The sequence below is a fragment of the Schistocerca gregaria genome, chromosome 2 (assembly GCF_023897955.1).
Source record: "Schistocerca gregaria isolate iqSchGreg1 chromosome 2, iqSchGreg1.2, whole genome shotgun sequence".
NCBI classification, from domain to species: Eukaryota; Metazoa; Arthropoda; class Insecta; order Orthoptera; family Acrididae; genus Schistocerca; species Schistocerca gregaria.
The window spans coordinates 383745008-383768033 of NC_064921.1; the positions used below are offsets into that span (position 1 = coordinate 383745008).

The 23026-nt window shown below is 40.4% G+C and overlaps 1 protein-coding gene across 1 annotated transcript in view; it reads right to left on the minus strand.

Moving 5' to 3' along the window:
• The window catches only part of LOC126320847 (cholinesterase 1-like), a 196981-nt gene that overhangs the window by 137875 nt on the left and 36080 nt on the right, over nt 1–23026 (minus strand). Inside the window, exon 7 of the mRNA XM_049994126.1 lies at nt 15120–15285. Coding sequence (XP_049850083.1) covers nt 15120–15285 — 166 coding nt within the window. The remainder of the gene's footprint in view (nt 1–15119; nt 15286–23026) is intronic.

Genomic DNA, 23026 nt, shown 5'->3' on the forward strand with positions numbered 1-23026 from the left:
GACTGATGACCTCAGATGTTAAGTCCCATAGTGCTCAGAGCCATTTTAACCATTTTGTTTTTATAATTCAACTACCTACATATCTGAAATCTAAAAGTTTCACTCGCTGATGGTTATATGTTTTCATTCATGAAATTGAGACACAGCCTTTTAACATGAATACCATTTGCAGAATGAGAACTATTAGGCTGACAAAAGGGACATGTATACTAATTATAGAAAGGGATAAGGAAAGAGGCAGGAATGAAAGACGTAGTTATGACCGTAATGAAGATAAAATGGAAGTCCGGAGAGATATAAGTATGCAAATGAAAGATTAATGGAACTGGATAGCATGACCTCAGGACGACCGAAATTGGTTTGTTTCATTAGAAAACAAGCAGAAAGAAGAAGTATTTTTTTTCTAAAGCGGTATAGTGTGGAAGAGTATAGAGCACACTAAAATCCGTCAGTTGGTGTCAATGGCACACTTTGATCATGATGATCCATTAGTTATTATACCCCTCCACGAATAAGCAACTGTTCCCTTTCTTTGACATGTTTTTCAAGAGGTAAAAATTCAGTTCTTCCTTTATATGTCGGAACAAGTGGATGAATCAAATCTGTCGACTGTAGTAGTCATGTGAGCGCTGTTATTTCATTCACGTTCTTACCGATCTTGGGTATTTTCAGCCATGTGATTGTGCGAATTATCATCTTGAAATTACAACGAATCGTTCTTTAAGGAAATCCCTTCAACTTTGAGTCGAGGTTTGGTTACTCTACTCCTACTGTAAGTTTTAGTGTTTTGGCTTCCAGTTCCTTTATATTACCCTTACAAAATTAAGAGACAATTGGGACCACGGTTGTAAATTCTTTACCAAATAGTGAAGTAAATGATTTATTCACGACAATATTTATGATCTGAACTGCCTGAATATACTGGTAAACACTAATTTCTATCGGTGACAAGTACAATTGAGAACGACCACTCAAAATACCGATTAAAACATGTAATCCATCGACACACAACAGAAAAAACGACAATTATATCTGTGGAACCTACACACAAAAAGCAAAAAGTTATCTTTGTTTGTGAGACGTATTTTCCAAAAATTCAAGTAAACTTACAGCAACAAAATAAATTGTCAACAGTCTATTTGAAGTAATTGTTGTTTAGCTTTCTGAAATGATCACATTCTCACTTAAAGAAAGCTACGCAAAGGCAAACACATATTGTGTGGTTGAACGGCTAAGTGCCATACTTCTAGTCCGATTGTCTTAGTTTCGATCCACGGTTAATCTTATACGTCACTTATCGTTCCTTTCATCTCTGGCAGTGTATGTTGATGCGAAAAATGCTGAGTTGTACCGTACCTCGGAATCCACGTTAAACTGTAAGACGTCCTCCAACTGGCCGGGAGGTCAGTTCAAAGGTATACCATCTCCGACAGGACCGTTTCCACTAGACCACTGTATTGTTCAAAACAGTCTTCGTATTGTGCTTTACTTTCGGCACATGTTGTTGAGGTTCGCGTATTAAATGGTATAACAGTACTGACAAACTTACTTCTCAGACATAGTGGCGGATTTTTATACAAGCCCACTAGGCACGAGTCTAGGGCCGTCACCTTAAGGGGGGCGGCCTTTTTTGCTCTGTACTCATTTTAACCCTTTACGTTTTAAAATAATTGCGCTTACAAAGGACAAAAATTTTTAACGTTGTTAATCAACTTGCTAGTTTATATGAGCCTTAAGAACGAAATTCGACAATACAAGCTAGGAAATATACATAGTTTACTTGGTGACTGAACGGAAATTTAGCATTGGGTATCATCTTCATGATTGTTCAAAATATTTTGTAGTACCTGTCAGCATGGCAATCGACAATACAATGTTTGAAACGTTATTGTTCCGAGAATTTTGTCGACTTCTGCTTAACCCTACCATATTTTCCCCGTGAAAATACTGAGACCCCTCAAAAGCTGTGATAAAGTACCATGTATGGGCCTCAGTATGTAAAACCTGACTCTACTTAAATTTCTTGTAGAAATTACGAGGAAGTATCAAGTCAACCCTCCTTTACTGTAATTGATGTGAAACCTCTGTGGTCTTCAATATCTGAGCTTTGTTTTAATGACACCCGTTTAACAAAACATGTTGATACTGGGAATGTTTTACATTTTTAAACACATGTTTATACGAAAAGAACATAAGCAGAATATCTATCAATGTGTGAAATACACTTCACAACAGTTTCAAAACTTTATTTATTTATTCACTTAGTTACTTTTTGTTTTGGAGAAAAAAGAAAAAGAAACCAACTTTCGTTTGTCTCATTTGTTGTGTTGCAGCCTGCATGATATCAAAGTTTCCACTAAGTGCAATCGAATATTACGAGGCATTGCAAATTTCATATTAAACTTCTTAACTAAGCTTTTTTTCTTCGAAGATATGTTATTTTATTTTATTTTGAAACAAAAGGTCCATTTGCCGTTAGACATAACATCTGTGTTCACACAAATGACAACACACCACATCAACTGCCAGCAAGACTACTGAAACTTTGTAGTCTGCCCACGGAAACCGCTAAAATGTTATAAGAAAAAGTGGCGTAAGCGTCGATTCAGCACACCTCACTGCAAGAAACTGCCGAAACTATTTGCTTTTTAAATTAAAAAGACAATGTCAAGAATATTTAGAACGTATCTGCGTCCCAGTAAAAATTCCGGCGACGCGGGAAACAGAGCCAAAAATTGGTCTGCCCTGTAAGAGACGAATTCCTGCCGGCAAGCGACAATGAAATTAAATTATTGTGCATTGTCGTTCTTTCATAGCACAGTTACGTTCGATAATCCGAGTTGGTCAGTTCGTTTAAAGAAAAAAGCTTTGTGCTCATGTGCGGTGTAGTACGATTGGAACTGGATGCAGTCTTTCTTTTTTTTCCTTCTACAATGTTTTTTTCTTTTTTTTTACTGTTGGTTGACAATCCTGTAAATTCCTTAACATGAATAACAGTGAAAAAACAAACGTGCAAAATTAAATTGGACGGCATTTCTGAAATTATCGAAGGAAAGACAAGAACGAGAAGCCAATGTTCTTAAAAAGGCTTGGCAGAGTAGATAATTTTTTTCCAAAACCTCTTGCTGGTTCGACTTCGTGTTCAAGTAATACGGATGATATTTCTGGCACTACAGTTGTTGTAAAAGAAGTAAATACGGACGGAACAAAAGTTAAAAATGAAGAGAAGCAAATTATTACTGATTTCGAGTTTCACGAAAAAAAAGTCTCGGTCTTGATGACAGCTCCCACTCTCGCAGGCATACGTTCAATCAGCTGCTGGAAGGTTTCTCGGGGAATGGAAGCCCATTCTTCACCGAGTGCTGCACTGTGGGGAAGTATCGATGTTGGTCGGTGAGGCCAGGCACGAAGTCGGCTTTCCAAAACATCCCAAAGGTGTTCTATGGGATTCAGGTCAAGACTGTATGCATGCCAGTCCATTACATCGATGTTATTGTCGTGTAACCACTCAGCCATAGGCCGTGCATTATAAACAGGTGCTCGATCGTGTTGAAAGAAGCAATCGTCATCCCCAAACTACTCTTCAACAGTGGGAAGCAAGAAGGTGCTTAAAATATCAATGTAGGCCTGTGCTGTGATAGTGCTACGCAAAACAAGCCCTGTCCATGAAAAACACGACCACACTATAATAGCACCGCCTCCGAATTTTACTGTCGGCACTACACAAGCCGGCAGATTACGTTCTCCGAGCATTCGCCATGCCCACGCCCTTCCGTCGGATCGCCACATTGTGTACCGTGATTCGTCACTCCACACAACGTTTCTCCACTGTTTTATTGTCCAATGTTTACGCTGCTTCAAAAAGCTAGGCGTCGTTCGGAATTTACCGGCGTGATGTGTGGCTTATGAGCAGCCGCTCGACCATGAAACCCGAGTTTTTCTCACCTCCCGCCTAACTGTCATAGTACTTGTAGAGGATCCTGATACAGTTTGGTATTCCTGTGTGGTAGTCTGTATAGATGTCTGCCTATTACACATTACGACCCTCTTCAACTGTCGGCGGTCTCTGTCAGTGAACAGACGAGGTCGGTCTGTACGCTTTTGTGCAGTACATGTCCCTTCACGTTTCCACTTCACTATCATATTGAAAACAGTGGACATAGAGATGTTTACGAGTGCGGACAGACGTATGACACAAGTGACACCCAATCACCTGACCACCGTCGAAGCCCGTGAGTTCCGCGGAGAGCCCCATTTTGCTCTCATACGATATCTAATGAATGCTGAGGTCGCTGATATGTTGTACTTGACAGTAGGTGGCAGCATGGTGCACCTATTATGAAAAACGTATGTTTTTGGTGAAGTCTGGATACTTTTGATCACATAGTGTACTGGCATCTTTCTTCAACAATTTGTGATGAAATAATAGAGCTTCTTTCTGAACAAATAACAAGAATTATCATAAGTGAAATAAAATAGGCAAAATGGTTCTATATGATAGTATATTCCACTACGGGCATTTCATATATTGACCAATTATCTTTCATATTAAGATATGGGAACGAGAATGGTGAACCTGTTGACCATTTTCTTCTGTTTTTACCAAACCCGGGACACAAGTCCGAAAACTTAGCTGAGGCCGTACTAAAAGTCCTGTCTACAAATTTTATTGATATAATTGGCTGTAGAGGCCACTCATATTACAACGCTAGCAATATGTCAGCAACCTTCACTGGTTAGTAGGCGCGCATTAAAGAACGCAGTTCGAAAGCGCATTATGTGCCTTGTGCAGCACAATCTTTGAATTTAGTCGGCACTAGTGCTGCAAGCTGTTGTCGGGAAGCATGTTCATTTTTTAATGCAGTGCAAGACCTTTACATTTTGTTCCCTGCTTCTACACAGCGCTGGGGTAAACTTCTTTCTTCCATGAAAGGAGGAAGCAAAACGGTAAAAAGTTTGTCAAAAACACGTTTTTCAGCAAGAGAGAAAGTGTGTGTGAGTCTGTATGGAAGCTGGGATGGGGGGGGGTCATTATAAATGCTCTCACATACAGCCAATAAAACGCTTTGAGAACCACTTGCGCGAAATGAGGCTTCAGCTTTATTGAATCAACTCAGCAGCCTAGAAACGATATTCATGATGACAGTTTGGAAGGATATATTCCAGAGATTTAATAGTCTAGATCTGATGTTCCAAGTGTGTACAGGGTGTCCCATTTATCTTAAGCACCCTAAATAACTGTTTATCCAGATGCAAATTACAAAATGTTTCAAGAATATGTTGTTTACCCGACGATTGCCTTCGGCCAGCCGGAGTGGCCGCGCGGTTCTAGGCGCTACACTCTGGAACCGCGCGACCGCTACGGTCGCAGGTTCGAATCCTGCCTCGGTCATGGATGTGTGTGATGTCCTTAGGTTAGTTAGGTTTAATTAGTTCTTAGGCGACTGAAGACCTTAGAAGTTAAGTTGCATGGTACTCAGAGCCATTTGAACCATTTTGATTGCCATCGTTGTAGCTTTGTTTCTTACAAAGGTATGATCAGCGGTATGACTTTTTTAAATGACACCCGGTAATTTTTATTCGGTAATTCATTTCCTCTCCTAAAGACCTAGCCAAAAATGTCTCACAGTGTACCATTCACTGAAACATAACGGTATTAATTACATAACACAACATTGACGCTGACGCTCCCAGCGCTTAGTGCAGGTACTGGGGGTAATGGAACACGTCCAGGTGTTGATGTTGACAGGCGACAAATGTAAACATAAGTAGAATGCACACCTGACATTCCGTCTACCATCGTCAGTGGAAGAGTTGTGTGAGTACAATGTACACCAACGAAGGGAAGGTAGAAATGCTACTTACCTGTTGGGAATGCAAGTTAATGTAACAGTAATTGTAATGCTGTTTTATTATGTACCGGTACATTTATTACAGTAGTTAAGTCCTTTTAAATACTTTTGTGTAGGGCAGGCATACAGTGAAGGCTCTCCTTCCTACAAACTGCATCGACATAACGTTCCTTGTATTGTTGTTGTTGTTGTTGTTGTTGAAGGTAGGCGAAATGCTACACAGTTAGGGGAACTGTACAGAGAGCGATATCCTGACAAGAACCCACCTTCCCGACGGGTTCAGGAAACGCGAAGTTTCAACCCACGACAATGCAATCGTCGTAGCACTCGCACAGACGAAGCTGCCGAAGTTACTATTATCGCTTCCATTGCTATGAATCCACAAGTGAGCACACGACAGCTTTAACACGAGATTGGCATTCTTAAAACCAGTGTACATAATATTCTTACACGTCACCGGTTTCATCCTTACCATGTACACCTACATCAAGAATTGCTTGTGAATGATTTCCAGAATCGTGTACAGTTCTGTCAGTGGGCGCAGCTGCAAATCCTCGCCATCGCGAACTTCTTCTGCAGTGTTCTATTTACCGATGAATGTTCCTCCTCAAAGGACAGGTAAATACAAGGAACATGCATTATTGGTCCAGCGACAACCCACAACTGCTTACAAGGTGGAACATGAGCCTTAGTGGAGAGTTAAGGTCTCGTGTGGGATGCTTGGTACTACAATTATTGGCCATTATTTCATAAATGGTAGTCTAAATGGAACAGTGTATACCAACTTTCACACGAATTTTCCTCCTCCTCTGGATGAAGTGCCGCTAAGAACCAGAATGCTCACGTGGTGTCCATACGATGGATGTCCAGCACGTAATGCCTTGCGTGCAGGTCGAGTTCTGAACCGAACGTATTGTGCCAGATGGATTGGTCGATGAGGAACAGTTAACGTGGCCTGCTAGGTGTCCTCATTTAAATCGTCTGGATTTTTTTCTTTGAGGATACATTAAAGACGTTGTCTTTCGCGATATTCCAACAACTCCAGTAAACAGTAAATAATTCTTTCATTCAACGAGAGCACCAGTGTATCGGTGTCCGGGGTCACCATTGAGCACCTTTGAATGTTATGCTCCTGGGCAATGGTACAGGAGAGTGAAAGTAAATTTTGTGTTATGTTTTGGCTTGGTTTACATTTGTTTTCTGACAACTCCAGCAAGTGGATGAGTTTGTGATCCAGGGCTCAAAGTCAATGTGGTGGTATGTAATTAATAACGTTCTGTTTCAGTGAAGAGTACACTGTGATACATTTTTGAATAGGTCTTTAGGAGAGGAAATGAATTACCGAATAAGAAATACGGGTGCCATTTAAAAAAGTCATCCGCTGTTCATCTCTTTGTAAGAAACAAAGCTACAACTAAAGCAATCATGTTGATTAACAGGTAAAGAACATTTGCTTGAAACATTTTGTAATTTGCATCTGGATACATAGTTATTTAGGGTGGCCAAGATAAATGGGACACCCTGTATATTGACACTAAAATAGTGCATGAATTATATGAATTACTGTAGGATTTTTGCAACTATTCGTGGCATGTTCGACTATTCCATGGACATTGTGATTGATATAGACTATGAACACAACTATAAAAGATCACGAAAACGCAAACTTCATGATGACGAAGAAGCAGACTGAAGAAATGTTTATGACTAGAAGGGAAAAATTTAGAGTCGAAACATTTCTCCCTGTACTCCATAAGTACGCCGAATTAGTGAAGAGGAAGGGAAGCTTTAGAACACTGTTGGACTCCTTCACAGTTTTCAGTAAACTTAAGAACTGTTCACCTGACGATATTGCTGAATGTACAGCAAAGCTCCAACCATCATACAACCCAGATTTAGAGTCTTCCTTCCCTAGTGAATGTGCATATTTCGCGGAACTTTTGAAATCTTTTGAGATTAGTGATATACCAGTCTAAATGAGTAAATGTTTACGAAAAGAGAGGTTGCAGGCCGTGTTTCTAAATGTTGACATTGCTCTTAAAATATTTCTATGTATGGCACTTACAAATTGTTCAGCAGAACTCTCGTTTACGGTTCTTAATAGACTGAAGTCGTACCTAGATTCTACGTTGTCTGAGGAGAGACTGAACGCCTTGTCCATTCTTCACATCGAAGCCGACCTCCAAACTGATAACCGTGTGAACTATTATAGATATGATCAACGACGTTTCTGCCGTCAAAGACAGAACCAAACTTTGATGATTGGTCAGCTTGTTTGTTTATTAATATTAGTTTTAAAAATTTTTATTATAAAGTAGAGGACATTCATTAAATCACCTGTTTATCTCATTTATCTGCAGTCGTGACGAAGGCCACCGACAACACTAAACAATACCCGAATGACCCAGGCCACTCTGCGCTTCACATTCAAGTCACACTGATAATGTAGTATATTACAACTAATTCGTATGCTTGGCGTCTGCTTGAATGTATAGTTATCGCGGATATATACGTTATCGGACAGTACGCTCAAATGAAAAAGTGTTAATAAATAACGTAGTTCTGCTCTGTCGATAAATAAGGAAAACCTTTGCTAATACCGTTAGAAAAAGCTATGGTGAGAGCATTAGCTGCAGCACAAAACTCTTCAGCCCTTACATGGATTAAAGGTATTGTGCACAATTATTATGCAGCAGCATCTTTGTACACAGACCCTAATGCTTTACACATTAACTATTAGTTTATAAAACAAATTAGATTTTTCCACACTGGTCTGTAAAGTCATGTAATTGGAAATCCAGTTCTGTGCACTGAAATCTCTGCTTCTTTTTCATATCTTACGCTTTCCTATAGATTCATGTATTAATAGCGAACGTGTTTTTTTATCTGCTACACATTCTAGTTATTAGATCTTAAAACGACATTTTAATTTTAATTTTGAACCCATCTCTGTAAAAGTACGTATTAATTTCTAATGTATGACATGTTCGCTTCAACTTTAGGATTTTAACACAAATTTTTTTATTTTCATTTTCAACGGTTTCGTGTAAAATAGCATATTGAAAGTAAATGTATAACAAAAATTAATTGTATTCTACACGCTATGCTAAATTTTTAGGCCACAAAGGAAAAGTTATTTTCCTTGTGTTCGTTTCTGTTGTCTTTCGCCAGAAGAATGTGTGTACAAAATGCAGTTTTAAGTTTGTTTTATCCGCTGCCGTACACAAATACAGTTCAGGAACCGTATTATATTTTGATTGAGTGTGACTAGACCGCTGACGCGTCCTTGAGAACAATGAATAGCAGAGTACGGAAACAGCTCACAGCACTCCCACCCAAAAAGGCAATTGTGAAGCGATCAGATAATAGTTATCATTTAAAATATGTTTTTTTGATGGGGGGGTGGCGCATATAATATGGTGTGTCTAGGGCCGCAAAATTTTTAAATCCGGCGCTGTCAGCCAAAAAGTAAAAATTAAGTGAGAGTGTTTAAAATGACTGGTGTACATAATGATAAAACTCCTCAATCTATAGTTTGATAAATAAATCCTTTAAGATATATTTACATCTCACGCTATTTGCAAGTCTCGTAGAGGAAAGAAATCTGTAAGTTAAGATTCATTTTTGATTAATGTGTGGTATAATTACATTATCAAGTAGCTCATCTTTAAGGAAGCAAGTTTCTACAGCACAAAGACGACCAACAAAAGTAATATTTGGTATTCCACCCCCACCCCCACCCCCCCCCCCCCCCCAATCATACTGTAGACTAATGCATAAATATTAGATTTTCGAAGTACAGCATCACGTTTCATGTACTAGCTCACGAAATTTGTTGTCAACAGTCGACTAAATTTCGGAGAGAATAATTATGTCCATAAATATTAAACATGAAAAAGATATCTTGAAGGATATAAGTTCATCGCTCTTCGTTACGTTAGTCTCTCGGTCAGAAAGAATAATGCTGATGACAGAACCTTCGATATTGTATCTAAAGACTTAAATGGCATGTGAAATAGCATAGTTACCTTCGAGTATATGCTAAACAAAAATTCTTGTGCCACGTTAAGGGCTAGGAAAAGTTTCCTACCCCCTCGAACATGAAGAAGTTATTTTGCAATCGACATAACATAACGAAATTTATAATTCTTTCTAAAATGATGTTCAGATCATACGTCGGCTTAAGAATTTTCCACTGTACAGGATAACTGAATAGAGCTCATGTACCGAAAACTTACAACACAAAAAATATGTTGAATTACAAGACACTTATTAGTGTATACTAACTTTTTACCACTTCCCTAATAGAAATATAGAATCTGACTTAGTTTGTAAGTAGGCTGTTCAGGTATTTATGTCGGTAACGCCACGTAGCGCTCTGTATGAAAATTACTGACTGTGCTGTGTGCAGTCTGTGGCTGATCTGCATTGTTGGAATATTTGCTATTGTAGTGTTGGGCAGTTGGATGTGAACAGTGCGTAGTTGAAGGTGAGCCGCTAGCAGTGGTGAATGTGGGGAGAGAGATGGCAGAGTTTTGAGGACGATCTGGATGTGTGTCCGTCAGAAAACGGAATTTGTAAAACTGGATGTCATGAACTGATCTACAGTATAATGACTTTTGAACACTATTAAGGTAAATACATTGTTTGTTCTCTATCAAAATCTTTCATTTGCTAACTATACCTGTCAGTAGTTAGTGCCTTCAGTAGTTAGAATCTTTTATTTAGCTGGCAGTATTGGCGCACGCTGTATAGCAGTAGTTTAAGTAACGAAGATTTTTGTGAGGTAAGTGATTCATGAAAGGTATAGGTTATTGTTAGTCAGGGCCATTCTTTTGTAAGGATTATTTAAAGTCAGATTTCGTTGCACTAAAAACAATATTGTGGGTTGGTCACAATAAGTAAAGAGAGAAATGCCTGAGTACATTCAGTTTTGCTCAGCTGTTTGAAAATCAAATAACGTAGAAGTTTACCAGCACAGTAATTTATAAAGTTTTCTAAGGGGATGTTTCAAGTTTCATATAGATTTCAACAGATAAAAAGCAATATAAATATTAGCGCAGCTGCAACAAACGTATAGTTTAACGTTCCTATTCTAGTTCAGTCTTGATCTCCTTCTTCAGTGTTTGGCCCCCATCTACCCAATGCTTATACAGTTCACACGATAATGAGCTGGACGATTGGCTGATGCCATAGGATATGTCTCATGAACCATCCGTTCATTTATTTCAATTGTATCATAACAATATCTCTTCACTAGTCATTTGATCAACCCACCAATCTTCATCACTGTTGGGACTGGTGGCCTAGTGGTAATGTATGTGCCTGGGAAGCGAAAGGTCGCTTTCGGACCACGGAGGTGTTCAGTCTGTATTTAATTTAACCTTCGCCTCTCAACGATATGGGGTGTCGCGAGGACCGATAATTGATTCGGATTCCACGTTAAACTTTAGGTACTATTTCCCCTGCTCAATAACGCGCTGTGTAGGAACAAGCAAAGTCGTCCAGTTGCGATACTCGTACTCGGCCACCTACATGCAATTAAAGTTATCTTCAGCATTCTTTTGTAGAACAACGTTTCAGAACCTCCTCTTTTTCCTCTGATGAGAACTTCTCATCACCCATCATTCGCCTCTGTACAAGGCTACATTGGAAATTAATATCTTTGGGAAAGACATAATGAAGTTAAAATTATATTCCACGTTAACAAATATCATATTTTGGAATGAACTATGTTGTTGTTGTTGTTGTCTTCAGTCCTGAGACTGGTTTGATGCAGCTCTCCATGCTACTCTATCCTGTGCAAGCTGCTTCATCTCCCAGTACCTACTGCAACCCACATCCTTCTGAATCTGCTTAGTGTACTCATCTCTCGGTCTCCCTCTACGATTTTTACCCTCCACGCTGCCCTCCAATGCTAAATTTGTGATCCCTTGATGCCTCAAAACATGTCCTACCAACCGATCCCTTCTTCTAGTCAAGTTGTGCCACAAACTTCTCTTCTCTCCAATCCTATTCAATACCTCCTCATTAGTTATGTGATCTACCCATTTAATCTTCAGCATTCTTCTGTAGCACCACATTTCAAAAGCTTCTATTCTCTTCTTGTCCAAACTAGTTATCGTCCATGTTTCACTTCCATACATGGCTACACTCCAAACAAATACTTTCAGAAACGACTTCCTGATACATAAATCTATACTCGATGTTAACAAATTTCTCTTATTCAGAAACGCTTTCCTTGCCATTGCCAGTCTACATTTTATATCCTCCCTACTTCGACCATCATCAGTTATTTTACTTCCTAAATAGCTAAACTCCTTCACTACTGGCCGGCCGCGGTGGTCTCGCGGTTCTAGGCACTCAGTCCGGGACCGTGCGACTGCTACGGTCGCAGGTTCGAATCCTGCCTCGTTCATGGATGTGTGTGATGTCCTTAGGTTAGTTAGGTTTAAGTAGTTCTAAGTTCTAGGGGACTAATGACCACAGCAGTTGAGTCCCATACTGCTCAGAGCCATTTGAACCATCCTTCACTACTTTAAGTGTCTCATTTCCTAATCTAATTCCCTCAGCATCACCAGATTTAATTTGACTACATTCCACTATCCTAGTTTTGCTTTTGTTGATGTTCATCTTATATCCTCTTTTCAAGACACTGTCCATTCCGTTCAACTGCTCTTCCAAATCCTTTGCCGTCTCTGACAGAATTACAATGTCATCGGCGAACCTCAAAGTTTTTACTTCTTCTCCATGAATTTTAATACCTCCTCCAAATTTTTCTTTTGTTTCCTTTACTGCTTGCTCAATATACAGATTGAATAACATCGGGGAGAGGCTACAACCCTGTCTCACTCCTTTCCCAACCACTGCTTCCCTTTCATGCCCCTCGACTTTTTTGACTGCCATCTGGTTTCTGTACAAATTATAAATAGCCTTTCGCTCCCTGTATTTTACCCCTGCCACCTTTAGAATTTGAAAGAGAGTATTCCAGTCAACATTGTCAAAAGCTTTCTCTAAGTCTACAAATGCTAGAAACGTAGGTTTGCCTTTTCTTAATCTTTCTTCTAAGATAAGTCGTAACGTCAGTATTGCCTCACGTGTTCCAACATTTCGACGGAATCCAAACTGATCCTCCCCGAGGTCTGCATCTACCAATTTTTCCATTCGTCTGTAAAGAATTCGCGTTAGTATTTTGCAGCCGTGGCTTATTAAACTGATAGTTCGGTAATTTTCACATCTGTCAACACCTGCTTTTTTTGGGATTGGAATTATTATATTCTTCTTGAAGTCTGAGGGTATTTCGCCTGTCTCATACATCTTGCTCACTAGCTGGTAGAGTTTTGTCAGGACTGGTTCTCCCAAGGCCGTCAGTAGTTCTAATGGAATGTTGTCTACTCCGGGGGCTTTGTTTCGACTAAGGTCTTTCAGTGCTCTGTCAAACTCTTCACGCAATATCGTATCTCCCATTTCGTCTTCATCTACATCTTCTTCCATTTCCATAATATTGTCCTCAAGTACATCGCCCTTGTATAAACCTTCTATATACTCCTTCCACCTTTCTGCCTTCCCTTCTTTGCTTAGAACTGGGCTGCCATCTGAGCTCTTGATATTGATACACATGGTTCTCTTCTCTCCAAAGGTCTCTTTAATTTTCCTGTAGGCAGTATCTATCTTACCCCTAGTGAGATAAGCTTCTACATCCTTACATTTGTCCTCTAGCCATCCCTGTTTAGCCATTTTGCACTTCCTGTTGATCTCATTTTTGAAACGTTTGTATTCCTTTTTGCCTGCTTCATTTACTGCATTTTTATATTTTCTCCTTTCATCAATTAAATTCAATATTTCTTTTGTTACCCAAGGATTTCTAGCAGCCCTCGTCTTTGTACCTACTTTATCCTCTGCTGCCTTCACTACTTCATCCCTCAGAGCTACCCATTCTTCTTCTACTGTATTTCTCTCCCCTATTCCTGTCAATTGTTCCCTTATGCTCTCCCTGAAACTCTGTACAACCTCTGGTTCTTTCAGTTTATCCAGGTCCCATCTCCTTAATTTCCCACATTTTTGCAGTTTCTTCAGTTTTAATCTACAGGTCATAACCAATAGATTGTGGTCAGAGTCCACATCTGCCCCTGGAAATGTCTTACAACCTAAAACCTGGTTCCTAAATCTCTGTCTTACCATTATATAATCTATCTGATACCTTTTAGTATCTCCAGGGTTCTTCCACGTATACAACCTTCTTTCATGATTCTTAAACCAAGTGTTAGCTATGATTAAGTTGTGCTCTATGCAAAATACTACTAGGCGGCTTCCTCTTTCATTTCTTAGCCCCAATCCATACTCACCTACTATGTTTCCTTCTCTCCCTTTTCCTACACTCGAATTCCAGTCACCCATTACTATTAAATTTTCGTCTCCCTTCACTATCTGAATAATTCCTTTTATTTCATCGTACATTTCTTCAATTTCTTCATCATCTGCAGAGCTAGTTGGCATATAAACTTGTACTACTGTAGTAGGTGTGGGCTTCGTATCTATCTTGGCCACAACAATGCGTTCACTATGCTGTTTGTAGTAGCTTACCCGCATTCCTATTTTCCTATTCATTATTAAACCTACTCCTGCATTACCCCTATTTCATCTTGTGTTTATAACCCTGCAGTCACCTGACCAGAAGTCCTGTTCCTCTTGCCACCGAACTTCACTAATTCCCACTATATCTAACTTCAACCTATCCATTTCCCTTTTTAAATTTTCTAACCTACCTGCCCGATTAAGGGATCTGACATTCCACGCTCCAATCCGTAGAACGCCAGTTTTCTTTCTCCTGATAACGACATCCTCCTGAGTAGTCCCCGCCCGGAGATCCGAATGGGGGACTATTTTACCTCCGGAATATTTTACCCAAGAGGATGCCATCATCATTTAATCATACAGTAAAGCTGCATGTCCTCGGGAAAAATTACGGCTGTAGTTTCCCCTTGCTTTCAGCCGTTCGCAGTACCAGCACAGCAAGGCCGTTTTGGTTAATGTTGCAAGGCCAGATCAGTCAATCATCCAGACTGCTGCCCCTGCAACTACTGAAAAGGCTGCTGCCCCTCTTCAGGAACCACATGTTTGTCTGGCCTCTCAACAGATACCCCTCCGTTGTGGTTGCACCTACGGTACGGCCATCTGTATCGCTGAGGCACGCAAGCCTCCCCACCAACGGCAAGGTCCATGGTTCATGTATCTAATAAAATTATGAGAGAGGTTTATTTTACTTACGCTGAGTGTGTCCAACTCGCTCCAGGTCAGTGTTGCCAGCCATGAAGGGAACCAGATTGTAGCGCCCTTCCGACAAAGCAGTCCACGGCTCTTCCGTCAGAAACGCCCCATCGTGTACGGGCTCTGCACTGGGCACCCAAACACAGGTGAACAATGTTTTGCTGTCCTGTCACAGACAATTTTGGTACGTTCATAACCATTTAATTTGCTACAATGTACCTATAACCATAACGACATATAGACCACACATTACTATTTCGTTAAGTCATTAATTTTGAATGTTGTCGTTCTGACTTTCAGTGCAAATACAGGTCTGATGCAGCTGTCTATTCTACACTATCCTGTGCAAGCATCTACATCTCCGAAGAACTACTGCAACCTACATCCATATGAAGCTGCTTACTATTTTCAACCCTTGGTCTCTATACGCCTCCCCTGACCCCCTCCCAACTCCCTTTAATACTAAACTGATGATTTCTCGTTACCTTAAAACGTGTGTTGCCAACCGAACTCGTTTTCAGTCTAGATGTGACATAATTTTTTTTCCCACAGTTTTGGTCAGTATCTCCTTATCTGTTACACGATCTGCCCACCTGATCTTCACCGTTATTCTGTAGCATCGTATTTCAAAAGCTTCTATTCTGAACTGCTGATTGTCTATATTTTACTTCCGTACAAGGCTAGACTCTAGACGAATACCATTAGAAAACACTTTGCTACACTTAAGTTTATATGCGATGTTAACAAATTTCAGTTCTTCTGAAACGCTTTCCTTGTCATTGCCAGTCGGTATTGCACTTCCACTCTACTTCGACTTGACTCATCTATTACATTCGATGTCTCATTTCGTAATCTACTAGACGAGTTAAATAACAGTAATTCCGCTGAACATGCGATAGCTCGGTTCCTGTTGTTTATGTGACCTCCCAGTAAATGGAGCATTTCACACATAATCAGGTCTTGCCGTTGGTGGGGAGGCTTGCGTGACTCAGTGATACAGATAGCCGTACCATAGGTTCAACCACAACGGAGAGGCATCTGTTGAGAGGCCAGACAAACATATGGTTCCTGAAGAGGGGCAGCAGCCTTTTCAGTAGTTGCAGGGGCAACAGTCTGGAAGATTGACTGATCTGGCCTTGCAACATTAACCAAAACAGCCTTGCTGTGCTGGTACTGCGGACGGCTGAAAGCAAGGGGAAACTACAGCCGTAATTTTTCCCGAGGACATGCAGCTTTACTGTATGATTAAATGATGATTGCATCCTCTTGGGTAAAATATTCCGGATGTAAAATAGTCCCCCATTCGGATCTCCGGGCGGGGACTACTCAGGAGGATGTCGTTATCAGGAGAAAGAAAACTTGCGTTCTACGGATCGGAGCGTGGAATGTCAGATCCCTTAATCGGGCAGGTAGGTTAGAAAATTTAAAAAGGGAAATGGATAGGTTGAAGTTAGATATAGTGGGAATTAGTGAAGTTCGGTGGCAGGAGGAACAAGACTTCTGGTCAGGTGACTACAGGGTTATAAACACAAAATCAAATAGGGGTAATGCAGGAGTAGGTTTAATAATGAATAGGAAAATAGGAATGCGGGTAAGCTACTACAAACAGCATAGTGAACGCATTATTGTGGCCAAGATAGATACGAAGCCCACACCTACTACAGTAGTACAAGTTTATATGCCAACTAGCTCTGCAGATGATGAAGAAATTGAAGAAATGTACGATGAAAAAAAAGGAATTATTCAGATAGTGAAGGGAGACGAAAATTTAATAGTAAAGGGTGACTGGAATTCGAGTGTAGGAAAAGGGAGAGAAGGAAACATAATAGGTGAATAGGGATTGGGGCTAAGAAATGAAAGAGGAAGCCGCCTAGTAGAATTTTGCACAGAGCACAACTTAATCATAGCTAACACTTGGTTTAAAAATCATGAAAGAAGGTTGTATACGTGGAAGAACCCTGGAGATACTAAAAGGTATCAGATAGATTATATAATGGTAAGACAGAGATTTAGGAACCAGGTTTTAAATTGTAAGACATTTCCAGGGGCAGATGTGGACTCTGACCACAATCTATTGGTTATGACCTGTAGATTAAAACTGAAAAAAACAGCAAAAAGGTGGGAATTTAAGGATATGGGACATGAATAAACTAAAAGAACCAGAGGTTGTACAGAGTTTCAGAGAGAGCATAAGGGAACAATTGACATGAATGGGGGAAAGAACTACAGTAGAAGAAGAATGGGTAGCTTTGAGGGATGAAGTAGTGAAGGCAGCAGAGGATCAAGTAGGTAAAAAGATGAGGGCTGCTAGAAATCCTTGGGTAACAGAAGAAATACTGAATTTAATTGATGAAAGGAGAAAATATAAAAATGCAGTTAATGAAGCAGCCAAAAAGAAGTACAGACGTATCAAATATGAAATTGAAAGGAAGTGCAAAATGGCTAAGCAGGGATGGCTAGAGGACAAATGTAAGGATGTAGAGGCTTATCTCACTAGGGGTAAGATAGATACTGCCTACAGGAAAATTAAAGAGACCTTTGGAGAGAAGAGAACCACTTGTATGAATAACAAGAGCTCAGATGGAAACCCATTTTCTAAGCAAAGAAGGGAAAGGAGAAAGGTGGAAGGAGTATACAGAGGGTTTATACAAGGGCGATGTACATGAGAACAATATTATTGAAAGGTAAGATGATGTAGATCAAGACGAAATGGGAGATATGATACTGCGTGAAGAGTTTAACAGAGCACTGAAAGACCTGAGTCGAAACAAGGCCCCCGGAGTAGACAACATTCCATTGGAGCTACTGACGGCCTCGGGAGAGCCAGTCCTGACAAAACTCTACCATCTGGTGAGCAAGATGTATAAGAGAGGCGAAATACCGTCAGACTTCAAGAAGAATATAATAATAGCCAATCCCAAAGAAGGCAGGTGTTGACAGATGTGAAAATTACCGAACTATCAGTTTAATAAGTCATATTTGCAAATTACTAACGCGAATTCCTTACAGACGAATGGAAATACTAGTAGAATCCGACCTCGGGGAAGATTAATTTGGATTCCGTAGAAATGTTGGAACACGTGCGGCAATACTGACCCGACTACTTATGTTAGAAGCTAGATTATGGAAGGGCAAACCTACGTTTCTAGCATTTGTAGACTTAGAGAAAGCTTTTGACAATGTTGACTGGAATACTCTCTTTTAAATTATGAAGGTGGCAGGGGTAAAATATAGGGAGCGAAAGGCTATTTACAATTTGTACAGAAACCAGATGGCAGTTATAAGAGTCAAGGGTCATGAAAGGGAAACAGTGGTTGGGAAGGAAGTGAGATAGGTTTGTAGACTCTCCCCGATGTTATTCAATCTGTATATTGAGCAAGCAGTGAAGGAAACAAAGGAAAATTTCGGAGTAGGTATTAAAATCCATGGAGAAGAAATAAAAACTTTGAGGTTCGCCGATGACATTGTAATTCTGTCAGAGACAGCAAAGGACATGGAAGAGCAGTTGAATGGAATGGACAGTGTCTTGAAAGGAGGATATAAGATGAACATCAACAAAAGCAAAACTAGGGTAATGGAATGTAGTCGAATTAAGTCAGGTGATGCTTAGGGTATTAGATTAGGTAATGAGACACTTAAAGTAGAAAAGGAGTTTTGCTATTTGGGGAGCAAAATAACTGATGATGGTCGAAGTAGAGAGGATATAGAATGTAGACTGGCAATGGCAAGGAAAGCGTTTCTGAAGATGAGAAATTTGTTAACATCGAGTATATGGACAAGAAGAGAATAGAAACTTTCGAAATGTGGTGCTACAGAGGAATACTGAAGTTTAGACGGGTAGATCACATAACTAATGAGGAAGTATTGAATAGGATTGGGGAGAAGAGAAGTTTGTGGCACAACTTGACCTGAAGAAGGGATCGGTTGGTAGGACATGTTGTGAGGCATCAAGGGATCACCAATTTAGTATTGGAGGGCAGCGTGGAGGGTAAAAATCGTAGAGGGAGACCAAGAGATGGCTACACTACGCAGATTCAGAAGTATGTAGGTTGCAGTTGGTACTGGGAGATGAAGAGGCTTGCACAGGATAGAGTAGCATGGAGAGCTGCATCAAACCAGTCTCAGGACTGAAGACCACAACAACAACAACAGGAGGTCTAGCTCACGACTACATGTTGTTGCTGTTATGTTGCTTCCTAATAAATATCGGACGCAGATATGTCACTCCTCAAGAACAATCGGAGCAGCAGCGAACACGTACTAGTTGTGTCAGGACTTTGTTGTGACAGACTGGGAGCATCAGATACTGTGCCCGCTTTCCATGCAGTTCCGAAGAAGTTCGACATTAATGACTGAAACACTTTCTCTAAAAGTTACCAACTACTGAACTTGGAACATTTTCTCCAAAATAACATGCGATAGACGCCGAGTAAAATTCCAGTCAATTTGAGGGCAATCTGAGGATACGGTTGGTCAAAAACATTACGATTTAACCATTAGCTGGTAACATGTAAAAAATGTGAACTAATGGTAACACCAGTCTGGGAGACTAAGATTAACAAGTTTTCCAATTTATGTCAATTTTAGTGAACATCAAAAGTAAATATCAGTTTCAAGGACTGATGAAATATTGATACTAGTACTTTTATCGTGTTTAAATCATGGTTTGCCCCACAGTATCTAACAATTGCAAATATTTTCTTCGTGAAATAGTTTATAAACTCATTATACTTTTGTAAAACTGAACAACTTAAATGTAATTGTTTCCTCTAAAATAGTTTGTTAAGTTGACGTGTTTTCTCAAATAGTTTGATATACAGGGAAGTAAAGAAAAAGCTGCCCGCCAGGTTAGCCGAGCGGTCTAACGCACGGCTTTCCGGAGTGAGAAGGAGCGCCTGGTCCCTGGTACGAATCCGCCCGGCGGACTTGGGTCGAGGTCCGGTGAGCCGGCCAGCCTGTGGATAGTTTTCAGGCGGTTTTCCGTCTGCCTCAGCGAATGCGTGCTGGTTCCCCTTATTCCGCCTCAGCTACACTATGCCGGCGATTGCTGCACAAACAAGTTCTCCATGTACGCATACACGATCATTAGTCCACTACGCAAACATAGGGATTACGCTCGTCTGGTGTGAGACGTTCCCTGGGGGGGTCCACCGGGTACCGAACGGCACAATAACTCTGAAAGAGTGGTTCTGTGTGGGGCGGCGGAGGGGTGAAGTGGATTGCAGTAGTCATCGTAGGGTTGTGGACCACTGCGGCTGCGGTGGGAACAGAGCCTCCCCGTCGTTTCCAGGTCCCCAGTTAACATACAATACAATACATACAAAAGAAAACAACTACAAACTTTCTCCACGTATTTTACATATTTACATGGAGCAGTGTAAGCAGTTGGGTTTATCACGTTTCATGCACTTGTATGCCGTCATTCTGTTGAGTGTAGAGAAAGAAACGACAATTTTTTCTCTTTTCTAGCTTGCCATTCTTCTCTTTTTGTTCGATCACCCAAAATATTTGAAATTGCAATCCTGACTCCAACAGGTACGTTTGGGACCTATAGTCTGCTCTGTACATGCCTTCTGATTACACTCATTCCTATGCTCTTCATGAACTTAAATACTGACGTTGTACACTTGCGTAAATACATAACGTAGACGTTTGCTGAGCTCACTGATTTTAGAAGGTAAACTTCTGCCAGTGGACAACTCCTCTTTCGGTAGTTAGCTGAGTATGCCCCACTTCATGTCTAAAGTGTCAACACCAGATTTCTTGACATTATAGAAATTAATAATTTCTGTTCTTTTTTCTTTTTTTTCATCGGTATATGAAGAGTGATTTAATGAAGAAAGAATTGTAAATGAATTAGACTTTTTTTTAACGAAAGACAATAGTGTAAATTCTGTATTGGGACCAAAAACATCTGAGCCAACATCTGTCTTTGTGTGGGGAAGAAACTCTTTCAGAACTTCTCTATCGTTGGATTCTAAAGTTTCAACATTGTATAGTTGTTTTTCAACAGTTCCTTACACGATTCAGTGAGAAAAACCAATTTGGAAATATGAATCACAGACTGTGTCATCTTTTGAAATGTTTTCTCTTCTTCCGATAGTATTGCTCCATCGCTATTTTTCCTCGTATAAAAATAAGCATTATATAAATATGGTGAATGTGCATCTGTGAGACACATGAGCTTTATGCCATATTTATCACGTTTCTCCGGAATATATATTTTGAATCGGCATCTTGGTACCATGCATACACGATGATGTAGACAAAGGAAACAGCTTGTGACGTCATGGGTACGGTACCGACACGCACAAGTGACGGTACATTTTCAATGTACGAACGTGAGCTATTCTGCATTAAAGTGATCCCACCCAAACATCCGCGCTGTTGTAGAGCTGGAATGTCGTGGTTGCGCAAAAGACACTCATAGTGCTTACTAGTGACAGTACAGGTAACAGGACCGAAAAAGTATGGCCTCGTGATAAATGATGCCGTAAACCCGCACCACACAGTGACCTTTCAAGGATGAAGTGTTACTGGTTGATCTGCATGTGGATTTTCCGTTGTCCATATTCGACTATTCTGGGTTTTGACATATACTGTCAGATGGAAGCGGTCTTCGTCTGTCCGCAAAATCTTCCACGGCCAATGATTGTCCACTTCCACGCGAGCAATAAATTCTAAACTAAGGTCTCTCTCGCTGGCAGGTCAACAGGAAGCAGCTCGTGCACATGGGTAATTTTGAATGGATAGCTAAGAAGGATGTTTCGTAGGGTTTTACGCACCGTGCTCAAGGATATGTCCAATGTTCGGGCAATTCTCCGTGTACTACAGGTTTGCGCACCATCACTCGTCTCCTCCTGCACTGCTGTGGCGACTGCTTGTACAGAGGTCGAATCAACTCGTTTCCTCCCTCTACCGAGTTGCACACCAAAAAAAACCTGTCTTTTAGAATTTCTGAATCATTTTCTCCAGACCCACGGCAGTCATCGGACCAGCACCTTTTTTCAAACCCTTCAGTGTACGGAACTTCTGTAGACCGGCGTGTGCACAGTCATCATTCTTCTAACACAGATTTACAAACAGAGTGCGATCCTCCATTAAGGCAGTCATGGCGTATGTCGCAGACGCGAAAGAAGGAAGAGCCGTGTACCCGGCTTGTTTATACCAACTTCAATGGGTCGTGCGCATGAAAGACGATTTCATTTATGTATTCTGACACATACAGCACCATCATTTTCACATTACTTTTTTCTCCTCCGATAATATTCCGTTGCAAATTGACACCATTCTGACAAGTGGTGTTATTACTACAGCTCTTTGAAAGTTTAATTATGTTGTTGCTGTTGTCTTCAGTCCTGAGACTGGTTTGATGCAGCTCTCCATGCTACTCTGTCCTGTGCAAGCCTCTTCATCTCCCAGTACCCACTGCAACCTACATACTTCTGAATCTGCTTAGTGTATTCATCTCTTGGTCTCCCTCTACGATTTTAACCTCCACGCTGCCCTCCAATGCCAAATTTGTGATCCCTTGATGCCTCAAAACATATCCTACCAACCGATCCCTTTTTCTAGTCAAGTTGGGCCACAAACTACTCTTCACCCCAATCATATTCAATACCTCCTCATTAGTTACGTGAGCTATCCACCTTATCTTCAGCATTCTTCAGTAGCACCACATTTCGAAAGCTTCTATTCCCTTCTTGTCCAAACTATTTATCGTCCATTTTTCGCTTCCATACATGGCTACACTCCATACAAATACTTTCATAAACGACTACCTGATACGTAAATCTAAACTCGATGTTAACAAATTTCTCTTCTTCAGAAATAGCGTTGTGTAAGAAAATTATTTTTTTAAAGTTTAATTAAGAATTATCTTGAGTCCCATATGAATAAGACACGAT